This window comes from Emydura macquarii, unplaced genomic scaffold (genome assembly GCF_026122565.2).
Source record: "Emydura macquarii macquarii isolate MOO-44397 ecotype Brisbane River unplaced genomic scaffold, CSIRO-AGI_Emac_v2 contig_2473, whole genome shotgun sequence".
NCBI classification, from domain to species: Eukaryota; Metazoa; Chordata; order Testudines; family Chelidae; genus Emydura; species Emydura macquarii.
Window position 1 is genome coordinate 17,177,038 of NW_027132610.1, and position 20,757 is coordinate 17,197,794.

A 20,757-nucleotide genomic window follows, 5' to 3' on the forward strand; every position below is an offset into this window, starting at 1 on the left:
CTTCACAAGCATTCAACAAAAAACTAGTAACAAGGAAAGTAAGGCTTTTGATGTTTAAAAGTTAATTGTCCAAAAATAGGTGACATGATGGTAACGAAGGGGAAGAAAGGTTACTCTGGGCCTACTTTTTTAGGCATAATGGTGGCAGATGGGTCTGAGACCATGATCCCAGATACGCTGTAACTGTTTTTAATGGACATGACTCAAAAAGGAGGGATGCACAAAGGCAATTTTCATGGGAAGTTAATTTCCCTCCAGATTCGAGGACTTCAGTAATCAGAAGTTTGGGGTCTATTTCAGGAGTGGATGGGTGAGGTTCTGTGGCCTGCGTTATGCAGGAGGTCATACTAGATGATCACAATGGTCCCTTCTAGCCTTAAAGTCTATGAGTTATTGCAAAACATGTATTATTTCCCCACCAGCTGTAAACTGATGTTACATTATTTGTGCCTGCAATTAGAATATCTGAATGTAAGGCTCTGCCAGCATTTCTGCAAAATGCATTGTATTGAAATAGAATTGCCTCAGCCAGTTAGAGTACAGGGATGCTGCACAGCTTGACTTATACAAGAGTTTTCCTCCCCCACTTAGTCTAGTCCCTGTATTCTGATTGGCCTTGCTGTCAGATTTGCAGAGTTACTTCTCAGTGACAGTTTGTAACTACCTGTCCACTGCAACTGCCTGTCAGCCATTACTAGTCAAGAATTTGCATAAACACTGTACAATTCTTTCCAGCACTATTATGAATATGCAAATCACTTAACTCCTTAGTTACTATAATCCTTCTGGTCCAGAACTCAGCACTTCCAAACTCTTCATAAAAATATTCTCAGCTTCTCATTTTAGGCAGCTAAAAAAGGGGGGAAAAAAACTCACTACTTACTTGAAAAGTGCAGGGGGGATATGGGCCATTTGTGCTCATTTTCCTTCTTCAGACCCAATCCTGTTCCATTTAAGGCCAATGGGCATTTTTGCCAGTGACTTCAATGGAAGCTGAATTCAGCCCTTTCTATAACCTCTTTTCCTCCCCCTTCCTCTGCAGGTCTTTGCTGCCCACATAAACTTATTTGGTTTGTGGGGGTAAGGTGTCGGTTATTAGTTATCTAGTAAAACTAGCAGTCAGCCCCTCTCAGTTCTGTTTAGAAACACAACCTAAACAAAACGTAGGGTCAAATCTTGCTATTCTTATATTCATGGGAGTATCCCCATTGATTATAACAAGACTATTTGCAGAACAGTTCAACCATACAGTTTGGCCTATAAATGGCAGGTATCATGGGAGGAAAAAGCATTGCTAATCTGTGGGGGAGGGGAAGACATGGGGAGGAGTGAAAAGAAGGAACTAAAGAAGGAGAGATAAGAGTAGAGAAAGAGAAGGTCAATACATTTTTGGGGGCGGGGGGTTAATCTCTTTCAGCACAGAAAATTAGCAGAAACTTGAAGTTGTTAACCTGAAACCACCATGTCCCAGGATAATAAACTTGAGAACTTTGGCTTCAGAAAATTGCTACAAACAGCTCTTCTTCCATTTCAGAATTTATTCAGCCACATTGGTTATTTCTGGAGTAAGCATCCTCAAGTTATAATAATGTGCTCCATCTCCTTTTTTTAAAAAAGGTCCTGCTGCCACCCCACCCCCACTCCCACCAAAACCAGTTCCCCTTTTCACCTCTAATGATTTTAGGATCTAATCTGTAATGTGTGCTAATTTAAGAGTAATTCCTTCCTGTCGTTTTATGTAAGTTTTCGTTTCACATTCTCTAAAACATATTATATAATGTTCTTATACACTAACCACCAGCTCATGTCATAGCAATTTTATTAAAAGCTTATACTTACAAATATGCATTCTGAAGGGATTTCAGGAATTTTTGCAATTTTCTCTGAACTAGGCTTGTTGAACCAATGGCAACAATGTTTGAGCTGTGTAAAGCATCTTCCAGCAACAAAGTATCTCTACACAATATATCTTGTCAATTCAGGCATGGATTCTTCTTGCGTTTAGTCCCAAAGACTTGTAAACAAGTTAGTTTTATCACAATATACTGTGATAAAATACTTATAACACAGCCCTATTAAGCTACTGTACCTGATACAGTTTCATTTCCAGAAGAAATTCCAAGAGATAATTCCCCTTACCTGAAGTACTGGAAAATTTGTTAACTATTTTGCAGTTAGTGTTTGCTTATTAATATGGTATCAACTTGCTGAACTCTAAGACATGTTACCATGAGGTATTTTTCCACATAAAATTGCTAATGCCACCAAGATTGTCAAAATGGGATCATCATTATTAAAAATATTAGGCATTAAGGAATTTTATTACTACAGTGTTTGAATATGTTAACTGCTAATCACAAGTAGAATCCTGGTACAAATCTCATTCTCAGTATACAAGAAAGGACACAAAACCTTTTTAACATAATTTATGTACATGTATGGCTTTATACAACAACAGTAAAGGATTGTTCTTGTGTCTGTAGGTACATCAGGCACTTCTCTGAAAATATCCAAGTATGAACTTTAATTCTGCGATGTTGCTGAAGAAGAGCAGTGAAAGACAGAAGTGCTGTTACACCATCCACAAGTAAAATTAGCCATATTTACAAGCCATTCTCTGGATATATTGCTGGTTTGTGGAACACCCTCAAAAAAGGAGGCCGGTTTTAATGCCAAGGATTTTTGTTTGTTTGTTTGCATAAACCACACTGCATTTTTACGTAATGATTACAAAAAACACGAGAACATTTTATCTAAAATCAGTTATAAATTAAGAATCCTAACAATTTCTTAATGAAAATATGAACTTCAAATCAGTAAAAAAATAAAAAAAGTATTAACATACATCCAGTGGTTTAACAAGTGCAAATTTTATACTATTTTATAATTGGTCCAATTTTAAGTTCTCTCCTCTTCTTAGGGATACTCTGTTGACTTAAGCCAATAATGAGCACTACAACTTTGCTTATAAATGTAGGCAAATTGTCAGTTTATCAAAGCAGAGCTTTCATATTAATGCATCTATTATCTAAACATGTATCATATAGCTATATTATGGAAACAATACATCTTTATATTTAAAATATCTGAACAGCTCTATAATACAATATACTTTTAATAACAGTACAAACCAGAGAAAAGTCAAAACCAAAGCTGCATAGGTAAGATCATCTGCACAATTCACAAAGCAATCATTTACAATAATTCTGACAAACTAATTTACTCCAGAAGTTCGGTCCTTTTACAGAAAAGAATTTATTACTAGAGGTCACATAATGTTTGCTTTCAAGACAGACGACATACTCTTCATTAGATTTCACAGTATCCCACAGTTACAAGCAAAAATATTAGAACTTTTGATACACAAACAAAATTAAAAGAAAATGCAGAACCAAAACTCCCACCACCTACAAGTATCTATTCTGATAATGATCAAACAGGACTTCCTGCAGCCTATTTTAATTAAGGAACTGTTGCATTCAAGCTCATCATAGCTATAGAAGAAAAAATATATTTGTATCCACGGAAGTTATACAGTAGCAATAAAAATATTAGAGGTAAATTGTTAAATGTAGCATGTTCGGCTGGTGCGCAAGAGAGTCAAATTTCAAAGGATCTCTTTTTTTGCAACCAAATTTGGCACATAAAGGTCAAGTAATTGTATGACTCAGTACTTCACTTACTCTAATCAATGCCCATCGGAGAGCAAAAATTTTGCACATGCATCAAAAAAAGGCAGCTCTTTGGAAACTGGTCCCAAAGAATCTTCGGCTTGTGCCATGGTCAAGAGCTGTGATCAAATTTTAACATCAATTTGTTAGGGAAGATATTAGACAAATGCAGGCTGTATTAGTGATCTGCCAGCACTGAGCACACACTGTATTGCTCAAAATAAGTTCAAAGAAGAATTTCACAGTGGCAAAATCTGCAGTGTGGCAGTAACGGTAAGGACAGCTGATAACGTTGTCTAAATTGGAGAACCAATTGTAATTAGAAGTGATTTAGATGGAACACAGAGCTAAAGGAAAAAAATATATATATAACTATACTACATAGCCCAGTAAAAGTCTAAAACCGTAAAATATCATGGACTTTTTATGTTTTGTTATTTGTTAATCTTCACTCTCCTGGCACATTCCACAAATGATCATGGAGAATGACCATGGAGAAAATGGGAGTTAAACTGGGATTATAATCACTTTCAAATTATGGGTCATTTGAAAATAATACAGCAGAAAAATTCATTTCCACCCCCTGGGCCTATTGTAAAAATCTTAAATATTGTAAGTACAGAATAAAAATCCTCAGGGTTTGTATGTTTGTTTTTCAATACAAAGAATGTGCAGTAACCAGTGGCAGACAGCGAGGCTTACCACCCTCATTCATCACCCCTCAAAACACAATTTAACTATGTAAATACAGCAAATATTTACCAAGTAAAGGCCCAATCCTGTAAACCCTCACGAAGCTGTCAGTGGGCCCAATCACCTGAAAGTAAAGGTTTGCAGGACCAAAGCATTAGTAACTAAGGCTATGTCTTCACTGACAGTGGCAAATTTGCCACCGTCAGATCAACTTCTCTGGATCGACTGAGCAGTCAGTGAAGACCCGCTCAATCGATCCAGAAATTGACGTATTAAGACCACCTTCTCAAGTGGCGTAGCGCTGCATCGACGGGGCGCAGTACAGTGAAGATGGTGCGCAGAACAGAAGCAGAGAAGTTGACGGGAGTTACCCAAGTTTTCTGCATAGCTTGCGTAACTCCGGTCGACTGCCATCGAATCTCCAAGGTAAGTGAAGACAAGCCCTGAAGCTATCCCTCTTCCTTACAACTCTTGTGTTTATGTCACTTTGCTACTTCACTCATCTTTTTCCACACACCCCCAGAAATGGAAAAGTACAAATATGTCCTTGCCCTGAAACGTTGTATAATGCAAGTTTTATCCCACATGTAGCTTTAAAGTAGCACTTTCAACCCCCTAAAATAGAGTGTGGTAATAAAAATGCTAACAGACCCCTAAAACTAATGCTAAACACAAATGGAAATTCTGTCATTAACTTTATTAAAAATGTGAATGTTCTTAAAACAAAGGTCCTGCTCTTGAATCCACAAACATTATGAGACCTCCATGAAATAAATACAGCATGAAACATTGTACAAGCTTCTAACAATGAATACTTAACACTTTGTGGTAGTCAGAATTAAAATGGTAATAGAAGCCAATGAAATTTATAAAAATGCATGTTATAAACTGATTAAATACTTCCTAAACACAAAACGGAAAGTGTCTTTATCTATATATCACTCTCCTGCCAAAAAAATATGGGACAGAAATGTTTTGTATCCAAGGTACTCATTATGCTTTTTTCTTTCTTAAGTAGCACTCTCAGGTGCTAAGCAAATATAGAAAAATGTTTACTTCATCCAATTAAAATACTGTACAAATGAAGGTTCTGAATGCTGCCAGATCTTGGATTCTGTAAATTTGTAGGGAGGCTATGTAACAAAGTAGACTTTAATTATCAAAACAAAATAGCTTTAAAACCATTCCAAATATTCTCTCAAGTCCAACAATAACATTCAGTAATCTGGAACTCAGACCCACATATATGTTTGCATACATTTACATAATTAAAAGATCAGTAACATACCAATTAGCACTTTATCTATTGTTTGTTTTGAACATTAACTATTCAATGAGCTTAGCTGGATCTTATTTAACAGGCCACTCTTTTCTCATGTGAAATGTGTAGCAATTTTAACAAATACAAGGCAGTTCATATAGCTGCAAAACAAAGTCCACAGTTATCTCAATTCATAAGTTCAGCAGAACACAGGTAATATCAATAAAAGTTAAACTTACTTGGGGTATGAGACCATCACAGTATTACAAAAAGTTTATTTTTCTCGGACCAAACAGATATTCTTTAAAAAACAAAACAAAAAAACCCCCAACAATTCTCCATGTACTGTACAAAAACCGAAAGTACAACATGATGCAAAAGTATTTTCTGTGAATATATGGTGTAGTGAATTTGGCACTTCAGAGTAATGAAATTTCCAATGGCACAGTTCTTATCTACAGCAGCACATAACCTGCAAACACTGGGCAAACATCCTGTACAGGAAAACTCTCTTTGCTGCCAATTCTGACGAAAGGAAAAAATGAACAGTTTTATCAAGAAAACTAAAAAGAGGGTGAAGGACATCTTTGGACTGCTTTTCTCAGTTCCTGTTGTCAGACAAGTCTGAAGAGATTTAAATTGTAGCCTAGGAAAAAAAGAAAAGAAAACACAATGAAACAAAAACCAAAATTAACGTTCACAAACCCGCCTCCCCAAGATAGAGCTTTTGGAGCACATATTTTATAAGTCAGACAAGAGAGAAAACTTACACACACCCCTACTTCTAACTGTCCAAATAAATACTAAAAGACTATATTAGGTAGCCTCACTGCATATGTGTAAGCCTAATGTAATTTACAATTAATTAAAAAGCTAACAAGTTAGACAACATAAAGTGATAGTAGATGCAAGCATATGACACAGGAAACTATGAACATTAAGCAATTCCAAATCTATTAAAGCCTGTACTTTCTCTCTAAACTTCAGATTTTTAAAAAAATAGTATGAGAATTTACCTTCTACTTATTCCTAGCCTGACACCCAACTATGTGTGGTGGTCTTTACACTGTGTGAAAAACTTTGGTTAGGCAACACACTGTCAAAGTTAAAATCTAATGTTTCTCCATCCATAAGGTCATTACGAATAATTGACTCCATGTCACAGTCCAACCGTTCAATTAACATGTCATCTAAGTCACTGGGGAGCTTCTCCTGATGGAGAGAAACAATTCCCACTCTTCCGTAGCCATTGCAACTGTTAACAGCAGCATACGGGTTCATTGCATTCATATGCATTGGGTGACTCATAGGCACTTGTAATGAAGTTTTCACCGTGGACAAACGATTTAAACCTGAAGTATGTGACATGGTGTTCACGGTGTGTGACAAGGCACGGCCATTAACTGCAGATGTTGGCTGATTACGTCCTTGGTGTGGGTGGGCATTGGGAGTCATCATTTTGGTGTGGGATGGTTGATTACCATATGCTGACATCACTGAATTTGTGACCATCAGCACATTTTGGCCCAACACTCTACCACTAGGCTGAGAAACACCAGTATCTACTGATGCCAAGATATCAGGAGGAGAATCAGAAGTTAGTAACTCCTTCAGGAGTCCTGCAGGACAGTTATATTGGCTGATGGTTCCATAGCTTGATTTACTGTCTTGAAGAGTTTGCATAGGCATCTGGGGCAAAGAGTTCATGCTATCTTGAGCATATGTAAATTTTCGATAGTCTGGATTTGGTGACCCTATACTTGTGGTTGGTGATGCAAACGAATAACCTGGTGTTTGCTGCATCATGGTAGCTGGTGAAGACTGGGTTGATACAGTCAGAGATGTACTAGGTGACAAGAGGTTGAGATTATCCAAAAGATTCTCCATGTTTTCAGAATTGCTCATCTCTGAAAGGCTGGGTAGAGTAGAAGCCATTTTGGTTGCTGATGAAGGGTATACCATAGAATGCACATCACCATCCCCAAGATCATCTTGTTCTGGCAAGATTGGAGAAAGTCTTCCACTAATTGTACTAGCATTAGAGCTAGTTCTAGGTCTAAAGGTACTCCAGTTATCAAAGTCATCATTACTGTGTGAGCTGGGGCTTGCAGGCCACTTTGAAAACTGTGATCCCGGGCTGTCACCATTTCCTTCTTGGCCTGACTGAAGGGCTGCCTTTTTCTTGGCAGCTCTTCCTCTGCTTTTTGCAAACTTGCTGTTGTTGTCCATGGATGCTGCTCTCCTCCTGGGAGACTTTCCACTCTTTCCTCCTTCAGGGTTGAGCATCCACCAAGAACTTTTTCCTGTTCCCTCATTCTGCACCCTGATAAACTTGCTGTGCAGCGACAGGTTATGACGAATTGAATTCTGAAAAATAAAGGAAGGTATAAGAAAGAGCAAGTTCTCTCCATCTCAACATGTAACTCTTAAATGAGCAAGCCATTCTGACACTACTTGTGTGAAAGATGCTATAAAAATAACTATGACTGTACAAAACTTTTAACTGCTGTACCCAATCTCTCTTTTTAGAAAAAGGAATACTTCAAAACCTTTAACGTAACCTGAATTTCAAAACATTTTGTACCTCAAATCTCCTTTTAAGGCAACCAGTGGCACTACTAACAGGTTCTATTAGAAATCCTTATTTACATGGTTTTAAACTCCTCCATAGAAGAAAAGAAAAATCCCTTCAATGTTCAATTTAATTTGAAAATAAATGTAATGATAAAGCCAGGAAGGTGGCTCGTTTAGAAGTATAAATATTGGATCATAACTGGCTTAAATGAGTTAGCCACACTTTGTCATATAGTTTATCATATGGTTTAAATGGATTTGACATGATAAAAGGTACAAAAAAAATTGACACATGCCAGAGTCATCACTTTGAAACCCGGGTACTGCATTTAAAGACAGATAAGAGAGCACTAAAACCAGAAAAATTCACTGGCAAACTGGTTTCTCAACTTGATCGCATGAGTCCCCTCTAACATGTAGCCAGCATTTAGGCAGTTTTATTAAATGAATGGATTTTTTAACCCAGTACATGAGCTACACACACTCTCTATCTAATCACACATACAGTAGAACTTCAGAGTTACAAACACCTTGGAAATGGAGGTTGTTTGTAATTCTGAAATGTTCATAATGCTGAACAAAATGGTGTATGGTTGTTCTTTCAAAAATTTACAACAGAACACTGACTTGATACTGCTTTGAAACGCTACTATGCAGAAGAAAAATGCTGCTCCCCCCCCTTTTTTTTAGTAGTTTACATTTAACACAGCACTGTACTATATTTGCTTTGGGGGGGAAGGATCTCTGCTGCTGCCTAATTGTTTATTTCCGGTTCTAAATGAGGTGTGTGGTTGACTGGTCAGTTCATAACTCTGAGGTTCTACTGTACTATCCTGCAGTAATTATACCACAGCTACAGAAGGGTTACTTCTAAACAACAAACATTTGAAAAATTGTACTTTTGTGACAAAATATTGATTAACGCAACTAACAGTTTATTCATCAGCTCAAAAATTTATCTTTTACAAAAAATGCCTCAATGCAAAGCCTCATATGAGACTGGATTCATTACAATCAAGTTGCAAAAACTTTATTTTTCTCTAAGAGAGTTTGTTCTTGGATTTCTTTATATTTTAAAACAAAACTCAAAATTTATGCTAAAACCCGGGATTGCTGAAAGACAGCAACTGCAAGGAAATCCAGAATTTATTAATATCAAATGTTATGGGTAGCATTTTAAAGGTAAAGCAAGACCTAGCCTCAACAACACAATCACGTAAGCCTCCAACCCTGCAAACAGACCCCTCTGAAACTCAATGAGTTCACTTCACATGCACAAATAATGTCAGGATCAGGTCCCAAGTTAAACAGATAAAAATCACAATGGCCAAACGATGAGGAAAGACAAACAGCAGAGAAGGAACATGACTTATGGAGAATTAAACTTCATCCTTAAAACCATCTTTTTCTCCTTGAACATTTTAGAATGTGAAACTGACCATTCTAATACTCAAAGGCACAAGCATTAAATGATGACACAATGACACTGCTCATATCTTAACCAAAGGCTCTGGAGCTTCTAGTCACTTTCCGAGCCATGAATTGCTTCAGAAAAGCCACTGACCCCCGGAGATCCCCAGCATCCTGCTTATCGACAGTATGAGATTGTAGAATTTTGCATAGCCACGCCCAAGACCACCATTCCAGCTGAAGGCAAGAAAGGTGCCATCTGTCTACTTAAATGTTCCTTAAGGAGCTGGAGCCACTTCTCGTCAAGATGCCAGCCACACTTGTAGCCCACTGGAAAAAGATGAGTCTTCAGAGGATAAAAAAAAATTAGGATGCCTTCCTGGTATTCTTCCTTAAGCACATGAGCCAAAAGCGAGGAGGAATGAAGCTTCAGGGGGGACCCCAATAACCAAGTATCCCACATGAGGGAGAGGGGACAGCATCCCCCAGAAACTATCCTCATGCTAAGACTACCCGGCCGCTGGAAACTGATAGGTGGAGAACAGATAAGTCTCCAGCTGCACTTTTTCCAGTCCTGAACAACCCCGGGAGCTTTCCCTCCTCTTATGCTGCTGCAGGGCAAGTGCTCGGTTGTCAGAATTGTGGTCTAGCCGGTTTACCCCCTGTTGTGAGCTCAAATATCAGAAACTGGGTGAAAGCTTAAAATGTTACAATACCTACAACAGTGAATGGAGACTGAAAGGGCACAAAAAGATGCAGAAAGACAAGATTAGTGCAAATAAGAGGGCCTACCAATCAGACCCAATGACCATTGTGATTTGTAAACAAGAAGATAATGGAACTGGAAAATAATGGATCAAAATTGGTGTGCTGGAAATTAGGCCTAATTGACGGGCAAAATATGATACGAGAAGATGACTTATTCCTCCCATCACCCCCTTTTTGAGTACTTAAGAGAGACTTTAGGGATTAAAATGGCAAAATGCAATCCTTAGGGATTCCTCAGGAAAGGCTGAAAGGCCTCTGCTTCACTCCAGAGACTCTGCCCTTCACTGGTGAGCTGCAAGGACCATCTTGACACCCAGACCTCAGAATACCAGTTGGGTCTCCTGACCATCACTGCTGGACCAACGAGAACCACGCATTGATACATGTGAGCTTCTGCTCAGTCTTTCCTTCCTTTGTGTGTTCTTGTTTGTCCTCCTATCCTCTCCCAGCTTTTCTCCTGATCCTGAGACCAACTGTAGCAGTAGAATGGGATAAGATGCCTGAGAAGGACTGGTGAAAAAGGAACCTGACTGGGACAACCAGATGATATCACACAGCAGGGAACAAAGCGAGGGTCTCTAGAGCAAGAGCTGTCGTGAGTGGCCTGGCAACTCAAAGCTTCTGCCTGTTACTGACCAGCTGCCTTGAGTCATGAGAATGTCAACAAAAAGCCGTAGTCCCCCACCTTTACTACCCTAGGTCTTCTTTCCCGCTTGTTTCTGTTTTGTCAAAGGCAGGAAAAGTAATCACCAGTCCCAGGATCAACTCAAAATTCAACAACAGAACAAACCCTTTCTTCCCACAAAGGATTATTTCACAAAAGATACTAACCAATATCTTCTCTCTGAAAAAGGAACTTTAAATCACAATGTATCACACCGAGTGGTTATGTAATCCAATTTCAATTCCAAAATGCTTTACATTTTCTTTTTGATTCTCTATCTCATGTATCCTAATCAATACATTGCCAAATTCTCACATGAAATTTTTAATGTGTTTGCCATGGGACTAGGGAGCCAAGGTCTCTGTACTCAAAACCCAGAGTTACGTTTAAGTGTTAGTGTTGTACACTGACAGGGCCACGTGAACACCTTTGACTCTCTGAGTCCATTTATTCCACTGAAATTAATACAACCACCCTTTCCACAAAGCTACCATTACTCAACTGAGTACATCTCACTGCCTATCCTGCTTATAGATGAGAAGTGGCAATCACAGTGGCTGTGTAGCAACAACCAGATGGAAGAGAGCTCGCTAACTTGGTTGAGACCAGAGAAGAAATTTAGAGTGTTGTCTCCCAACCATTCGCAGTGGCATACTGAGGGTCTCCGGCGCCCGGGAGCCAAGCCTGCATTTGTGCGTGCGCGCGCAAACACACACACACACACACACACACACACACACACACACACCCCTCCGCGCAGGATAAGAAGGGGCCCCGGCACTGCCCCCCAGCTGCCCTGGGGAGGTGGGAAGCAAGAGGCTTGGGGAGGGTGCAAATACAGGCTTGGCCCTGCCCCCAGCTCTGCATTTACCCACCACTCCAGTCCCGTAGTCTGGCGCCGGAGTGGGGGAAGGGTGCCGGGCCAGCTCCTCATGATGCACAGAGTGGAGGAGGTGCTGAGGGGCACCCCTCAAAGCCACCTGCGTCCCGCACCTCCTGTGCATCGGTGAAGGGTCGGCTCGGCACCCCCCTCCCCCCCCGCAGGCTGGCAGCCAGGGGCCTGGCCCCCCCACACCCCACAGTACGCCACCAACCATCCAAAGTCCCCAGCTGCTATGGGACCCCAGTCAGAGAGCTCTCTTTTGTGGGGAGGGACTCTGCCACATGTGGAGATGAGCTATCATGGATGCCCCAGCTCTTCAACTCCTCTCTCTTATATTCCAGCTCTTGGGGCCAAATAAAACAGCTCCAGGAGGGTAGCCCATTCTCTTGTTCCATCTGAAGGAGAAAGACAAGTCTGTGAGTGCAGCTATACCTTCCTGGCAATGGTTCTAGCAACCTGGGGCATTTCTTTTTCCATGCAGCGGCAGTGGCAGACCTATACCTCGGTGGAGGTACAAAATGCTGCCTGCTAGTCAGCAGTGGCAGGATCCTCTCCCACTCCATCTGCTGGAAAGGCTGTCAGGGTCAGTTACACAGAAGATCTTCAAAACTCCACAATAGGGCTAATGCCAGTAAGGTGCCAAATGCTCTGCTGCAAACGTGAGCAGCATCTCTGTTGCAGAGAGTCTAGAAGAATTTTAGAAACAAAAAATGTAAATCTTTTGTTTAAAAGTGAGCCAATTAAAGAATACATATCAACATTAATGACAGAATTTCCATCCTCCATTTTGAAGGGGATGTTTTTGTTTGTTCGTTTTAAACCAAGCTCTCTAATATGAAATAGTTAGAATGGGGATATGCCCCTCTTTGGGATACTCTCTGTCTCTCATCTCTGACCCAAAGAGGTGTACTCTAGCAGGAACAAAGGGGATCACCATTTTTTATTCTCATAGGCCCCCAATCCTGCTAGGTGATAATACTGCCTATGGATGTTCTGCACCTCAACTGCCATCATTTTCACTGGGCATTTAGGGCTCTCAGCACCTAGCTGGACCCAGACCTAATGCGCCCTGCTCTTTGCCACATATGGCATGTTAGCTACTAGCGATAAGCCAATGAGAACCAAACAATTCCTTTAGAGTTCCAAATGTCACTCTTTGGTCAACCATAAAGTTCACTGTTGCCCCTTGTATAGGCTGAACTCACTGCATCTGAAGCACTCGAGTGACAATAGCTCAATGTCAAGAGGATAGACCAGAATATTCAACCAAGGTCTCCCATATGGCAACAGAGAGTCAATAATTTCAAATAACTGGATCTCCTAGAAAACGCAGACAAACCCAGTCCTTTGTTCCCAATATTGAGATACAGCTGAATTAAAGGCTGATAACATTACAAATTTAAAATGTTTCAAGAAAGTTGTTCTGTAAGGCTGTTATTTAAATAGCCTCCTGCACTAGTTCATTTTTTATTGTATTTTGTAAACATATTCCATGTTGGCACAGATTTAGTGTTTACTATCAAACAAATGTATCAAACACACAAAACACTAGGCCATATAAATGCAGCAACAACATTTAGCTCCTTCTTCCCTAAAAAAAAGAAGTGTTAAATAGTTAAGAAATTACTGCAATTCCTTAGTCATCAAAAAGGTTATAAACTTGTATTATTGTACTGAGGACATTTGAGGTCACTCTTTGAGTAACAGAGCTGTCTCCTAACTTTGCCAACAATAAAAAAAATTTTCCTAACAGGAAAAAGTTTACAGCACAGAGCCTGTTACATAAATTCCTGTTTTTCACACAGCCAGCAGGACATTAAAGAAGCTATGATTTACTAATTTGGAAAAAGTGTTGAAGAGGTAAATCTTGTGAAAATATGCACTGCTGTTAATGATGTTGTGTCTACAAACCTTTGCCAGACGCAAACATGACCGATAAAAGTAGAGTTTCAGCAATGGAACTTGGCAGCAAGATAAGCAAGTGTGGTTGTCAAGATTCAGAGGCATTCATTTCTGAATCACCAGCCAAGCTCCTGTGTATATCTTTTTTGCTGAAGATCACTTAAAAACTGGGTTTTCTTTATTAAATTTGAAGTAAAACCTTTAAACTTGATTTGAAATACATGAACAGCAGCAAATGGTATTTAAACTATGTGTACAAGCAAAGTATGTGAGTTAAATTTCAAAACGTACAAGCTGAAATTTTATCAGATTATGAATATGGTAGGACTGCTGCCTCCTGTGGGATGCTCCTTGGTTTTGATTCTATATTGTGATACTAAAAGAAAGTTAACGAAGTCTCCAATTCTATTTGACCTTTGAAAAAAATTGACTCTGCTGTATTTCAGTATAGATACTATGGTTTATGCATGTGCTTGCTGTTATTTACTTATTTGAGAGTCAAAATGTATAACTGCTATTCACAAATACGGTACTGACTTTGTAATTAGCAAATAGTAGCTAATAAAATTTAAGGAAACCCATGGAAGCTATTTGTTTCTGTCAATGCACAAATTTTTCAGATGTAATTTACTTCAACTAATTTTAAAATGAGGTAAAAAATCTCTCAATCCCCTCTTTTCCCTGTGACACTGAGTTCAGTTGCTAATATACTGAATTTAAAGGCAAGGCTATAAATGTATTAATAAACAAGCAACTCAAAATGAATTGGCTTATGCCTGAAAACTATACCCTTTCTTCATTTTCCAGACTTTTCTAAAGAGTAACTAATTTTTTTTTTTTTTGTAGTTTTCACATCGTTACAATGTAAATTGTTCTCTGAAGATATATTTTAACTGGGCGGGTGAGGGGGAGCATCTGAGAAAATATCTCCACTGGAGTATATCTGGATTTATAAATACGGACAAGCCTACAAGCTTAAGAAAAATACGTACAATTTAGCTTGGCTTTATTTTCGCCATATAGAAAGATGGTGCTGGGAAGTGGAAAAGAATGGTAACTTACCTACAATAATTGTGGTTCTGCAAGATGTTGTCAACTTGCATCCCTCAATTGGCACGTGTGCACCTCATATACGTAAGATCAAAGTATTTTGAATAGCCCTGCCCATTAGGGCTGTGTATGTGCCCTCTGCTTCCTCATAGTATCTTGCAAGTCAATGGGGCAGTGATTGGGGGGGGGGGGGGGGGGGGGGGGGGGCCACAATCCTCCCTCAGTTCCTTCACAATTGTCAGTGGTTTGGCCTGGGTAGAAATGTTGCTGGGGAGAGTGATCTCCACCTGTTCCTAGAGTGTAGTGGAGACAGGCTGCTAGAAGAATGTGAGGGCAAACCCGTAGGATCATAATAATAACAACAAATAAATAAATAAATAAATAAATAATAAATCCTGTAGGGCCATGGCAATATGCCATAAGAATGTGACAGACTTGTTTGATATTAGCTAGTCAGTGCCCTTCCTAATGAGGCAGCAGCTGAGCTTTTTAGGGGGAACCCACCACCGTTCAGTGGTGTTACCCATGGATCTCAGATGAGAGGGTTCTTTACCCAAAGGAGGTGGTGGAGGGAAGGAGGAGGTTTCCTCTTGAAGAGGCACCAAAGTATATGGTGCTCTCAGTACCAGGATCTGCTTCTATCCTGAACACAGTCCTGGCTCTTGCAGAGGCACATCTAGTAGCCTTGGTTCATGTGTAAGCGTACATGCCTCTTGGATCACTGGTACAAGGGTCGGTGTCGGAGGCATTTTTCTATGCCACAAGCTGCTCTGTACCACCAGCTCTCCAGGCCACCTGTGGCTTAGTGGTTCTTCCTCATGAGGCATTAAGAAGACTGACCACATGTGAAGGCACTGAGCAATGCCTGGATGCTCTGCTTCTGTGTTCACAGTGGCCTCTCTTGGTGCCGGACTTCAGTAATGGAGGTGTCAATATCTGCTTTGGCGCTGGTGTTTTCTCCACCGGTGGATTTTGCTTTGGTGCTGGTATCAGTGCTAATGCTTGTCTTCTGGAAGATGTAACACATGGGAAGCTGGTTTGTCCAATGCCAGACCTCTGAAGAAACCACCTCATAAACTGTCCCAACAGATGAAGTTTCAACCTCACATCTTGCAACTTACACATTCTCACTGAGAACAACAAGCATACTGAGCATCTATCTACTCAGTACATGGGCCTCTCCTGGACAAAAAAGAGGCACCTGCTGAGCTCACTTTTCAGTGGGATTAATCTGTCACAGAAAGGCAGGGCCTGGAGCCCACTATCTTAGAATTCACCACGTTGAGGTGTCGTGTACGAAGGTTTTATGGCGAATGGAGGCAGCATGCACAGGGGACTCTGACCATCTATTTTCAGTCCAGACAGGTCCAATTCCTTTTGCAGCAGATCTTCACAGATGAAACAAAAGAGCTTTGAAGAAGTTTGAGAAGATTTAGTCAAGGCTAAAGACTAGCAGGTCAGATACTCAGTAGGTTCTGTGTGGCTGCCACAGTTAGTAAGAAGGAACTGAGGGTCTCAGCCGCCCTGCTCTTTATGCCCTTGCACAGAAGCACAAGGAGGCAGAGAGTGCATGAACATCCGTAATAGGCACTTCTCTTCAAAGGACTGATCTCACATGCACATGTACCAACAGCAGGATCCACATCGACACACACTCTATGAAGAGCTTCAGATTTCTAATTCCAGATCTGCCACCAACTCACCAGGGGGCTTTGGGCAGGTAACGTACAAACCTCTCTATCTCCAGTTTTCCAATTTGTAAAACTGGGTGGATAATATTTCCTATTTGCCTCAGAAGGGTGAGGAAAGGATCTGTGTAAACACACCAGAACTGTAAACGACATAGAATGTACACTCAAATACAGAGAAAGGGACAGTAATGCGTCCATCCCAAACTCATGCTGATATGTCACACTTACTTATTTTCTATTTCCAATAAAGGCAAAGCCACTAGCCACTAGCAATTTATGTAGATCACCCAAATGAGTGCCAATTAAACCTTTATAACTACACTTTGTATAAAACGGATTCCCAGCATCACACTGAGTGTAATATTAATATATTGTACACTATGTACACGAATACTTGCTAATATTACTTTTAATGGGAACAAGATTGTACTGGAGGGACTGCAACACAGGACAATCAGAATTGTTTGCAGTGAAAAGCACCGTATTGATAGTTAAAGACATTTGTGAGACACAGAAAGGTAGCCCCTCCACTAAAAAATTTAGCCTACATTGATTGAATGCAGTATATGAACTGGATACTTTATATATAAACAATGGAATTTGCTTAGAATTGAGATTCATAAAATATTGAACTATGATATGAATAAAAACCAATTATAAAAGGTTCTGAGATTTGCAGACTAGCTGTGAAAGGAGGACGCTAAATATTAACAAAGTAGCAGAAAACCGATCCAGTGCCAGAATCCCTGGAAATCATTTAAAAATATTAGTCCACAACTATTACGGGAGACTAATGGGTGTGACTTTTTTGTTTTGTTTTGTTTTTCCAGACAGCACGAATGATTATGATCACCAGGACAAAAATGTTAATCACTAATTTCCTGTTTAACAGACAGCCTTTGCCACTCTCTCCAGTAACACCCAAATCATCACAGACAGGGAGTGTGGTGCTGTTTAGAGAAAGCCTTTCTTTTTTAAATAAAAAGCTGATTAGTTAAACTGTTTTAGCTCCAATTGACATGCAGAAGTCCACATGTGAACTAAATATATCAATTCTTTTTAGACTACAGATGATTCTTAAAATACTAGAAACACCCTTCCACCCACAAGATGCAATATGGTAGGAGGCTAGTCTTAATGTGTGCCCGTGAAATGAGAAATGTATTTACATAAAGACAATAATATTTTATTTTCAAATTTAAATAAAATATTATGTCTTTATTATGTTAGGCGAAGTGAGCACTGGGAGGGCTTTGAGGAAAGGAAAATGGATTAAAAAACAAGTCATCACATTAGGGCTTTAGGAGTAAACGGCTAGAAAAATTTAAGTCTTTGTTTGGAGGCTCATATTAAGTGAAAGGGAACTACCCGGGATAATGACTGATGTAGTAGCTTGTCGTCTCTCTCTGTAGAGACAGAGACTGTCCCCAGTGGGATCTTCTTTAGGCTACTTGGGTTGGAAGTCAAACATTTTGCTTTGAGGTTAATGAAGGCTGACCTGAAAATTCTCCTTTATTGGCGAATCAGGCACTCCTGACCCTTGCACCATCTGCCTCTGGATATCCCTTCTGCTGTACATTGGGGAGAAAGCTATGAAAGGACTGTTTGATCTTATAAAACAGCTGGTGCTCCCTCCTGTACTGCCGAGAGGGTTGGAGTGCCTTTTTATTCTTGCCTGAGAACCCTGCCATCACCTTGTCCATTGACTCACCAAGGAACTTTCCTCCCAGTGTATTTGGAAACTTAGCAGTTTTTCCTGCATGTCTTAGTTCCATGTATGGAGCCAAATACACCTGCGGGATACTATGTGATAACCTACCACTTTAGACAAAAAGCAAAAAAGTCTCTATGGATACATCAGATGCACGTGGGACCAAAGAAAAAAATGTTTGAGTGGGTCTCAGTTTGTGCATCTTCTTAGCTTGTAGAAGAAACACATCCATGCCAGAACCTCTCTGCAAAGCACATGGATACCAGTGATGATCTCAGAGCTGCTAATGTAGACTCAGTTTGCTCTCAGGGATGAGTCCCCCCAATTCCTGCCTATGGAGTCCCTGTGAAGGAAATCTCCTTCATTAGGAATCGCTATTTCCTTTACCATGGATGATAAAGTTCCTTAGATAGGATGACCGCATTTGAGTTACATTGGTGAACACCGCGGATCCTCTGTAGCTGTCTACTAAGGCATTCAGGTTACTGAGAGGTTCCCACTCTAATTAGATGACATCCTCTAGAGCCAAGTGGACAGAACAACGTAAGTCTGAGTCTGACAAATCATTTCCTTATCTTGTTCCCATTTTGTTCCTGCCTTCTCTCCAGAGCAAGGTCTCCATGTAAGCTGGGGCACAAGAGAAGATGTGCAGGATAAAATGAGTCAGATGGCCCTCTTCCCACACTGTTTTTCAGTTAAGGGTTTTGGGTTGTTGTTTTTTTAAATACATGAGTACTTCAGTGCTTAATATGGCTGGAATTTGCAGATTAGGAAGATGGACTCATGGTTTTTTTTCTATTTAGCCACTAGGCTTTGGGTAGCACCTCTGAATTCTTGGATTTTCCTGAAATGATGGTAAGGAAAAGGGCTGAGACTCAGATTGAAGTGGCCATTTTCCTATAAATCTTTTTTGGAGGCTTATGCATTTTTCACCATAGAACATGGCACTTTACTTTGAGCCCACTGTGGAACCGTTAAAGGAGAGGAGGAGACAGATGTACGATGCACCCAATGATCTCTTAGGGAATCCCTCCATGTCTCAGATTTGTTCATTTATTCCACATGAACAGGGTCACAGAAGCACAAATACCGACTCCATTACTGGAGAAGTGCAAGAAGAGCACTTCTTTTCCCTGGAGCCAGTTAGCTACACATACAGACAGTGGAGAAGCCAGATTATACTACCACTATTCTGGGCAACAACCAGGTATACTGATGCACTTGTAATTTGGATTGTCAGAGTAGTATACTTGTCTTAAGTGCACACAGAATTCATGGTCGATAACTATGTATCTTCATATTGCTGCCATCATCTTAGAGACTGCCTTTGAGATATGTTTAGTTTGAAGTTCTCCGGTGTGAGAAACATTAATTCCATCACTGCTTTTTTTATGACATCTGTTTGTATAACATTGTGATGCTCTGTAAGCCTTGTGCAAAGAAGTGTTTAGATCACTGACGCTAAACAATGTTACTTTAAGGCATAAACAAGGGTTCAATGACCTTCTTCATAGGAGGCAGAATATTATTTGTTAGAGATAGGCTTGGCAAGCAAGTGGAGGGCAGAAAAACCAGAAGGCATTGTTTCTCCTCCCTATCCCAATTTTGGAAAAGGTGGAATTCCCTGGCTTCATTAATGTAGGTTATACAGCACACTTCGCAGATCCATATTAATTGAAAAATAAATTTACTAGTTTAACTACAATTCTACTTTCATACAGAACTGCATCTGCAAACAGAGATCACTTAACTTTGGTTTTACTTCCCCTCCTCCCTCCGCAACCCTTTACTCTTTTTTTTTTTTTTTTTGTGGTGGGAAAAAAACCTTTCAGTTTTAAAAGCTGTGTTACTGTGAGAATTTAAACTCTAAAAGCCAGGACACTCAAGGGTCTCACTTAAAATGCACTTACCTCATAAAAGTATTCATAACTGCAAACTATTTGTGCACAAGATGGACAAAGTTAATGTGGCCGGGGATCCTTTACTTTTGCATTTCCTGGATATGTGCACACAGGTACCATAGTACACACGTGCCACATACACACAGGAATCACTTCACCCACTTCTGGAATGAAATGCAACTACAGCAGTTACTGAACAGCTTATAGCAAAACTAGGCCAAAAACAAAAAAAACTTGACTATGATGTGCTCTGACCACAGCATTTCACACTGACCAGTCTTGTTATTTCCGTGTAGTTCTCCTATCCTTTCGTTGTATCCATCTGTTGTCTTTTACCTTACACACTTCAGTGTTCTGCCTAGCACAGTGGGGCCCTGGTCTGTGACTGGGTACCTTAGGCACTTGTGGAACACCAACACTACCTCAGTCTAAAACAGGAAGAAAACGCTTTATGCAACTGAATTTGCAAGAGGAAACAGAACAGAACAGAAACAGGTATATAACCAGGACACTGGGGCCAACACCCAATTCTTCAAAAACCACCACAGCATGTTTAATATCCGGAGGTTAGTCAGGAT

General features: G+C 40.0%; 1 protein-coding gene across 1 annotated transcript in view; it reads right to left on the bottom strand.

The window, feature by feature from the left end:
• Nucleotides 1-1,802: 1,802 nt before the first annotated feature.
• The window catches only part of FOXO1 (forkhead box O1), a 100,920-nt gene continuing 81,965 nt past the window's right edge, over nt 1,803-20,757 (bottom strand). Inside the window, exons 2-3 of the mRNA XM_067563049.1 lie at nt 6,642-7,992; nt 1,803-6,271 (exon numbers count right to left, since the gene is read on the bottom strand). Of these exons, the coding sequence (XP_067419150.1) occupies nt 6,655-7,992 (1,338 nt within the window). The 3' untranslated portion in view covers nt 1,803-6,271; nt 6,642-6,654. The remainder of the gene's footprint in view (nt 6,272-6,641; nt 7,993-20,757) is intronic.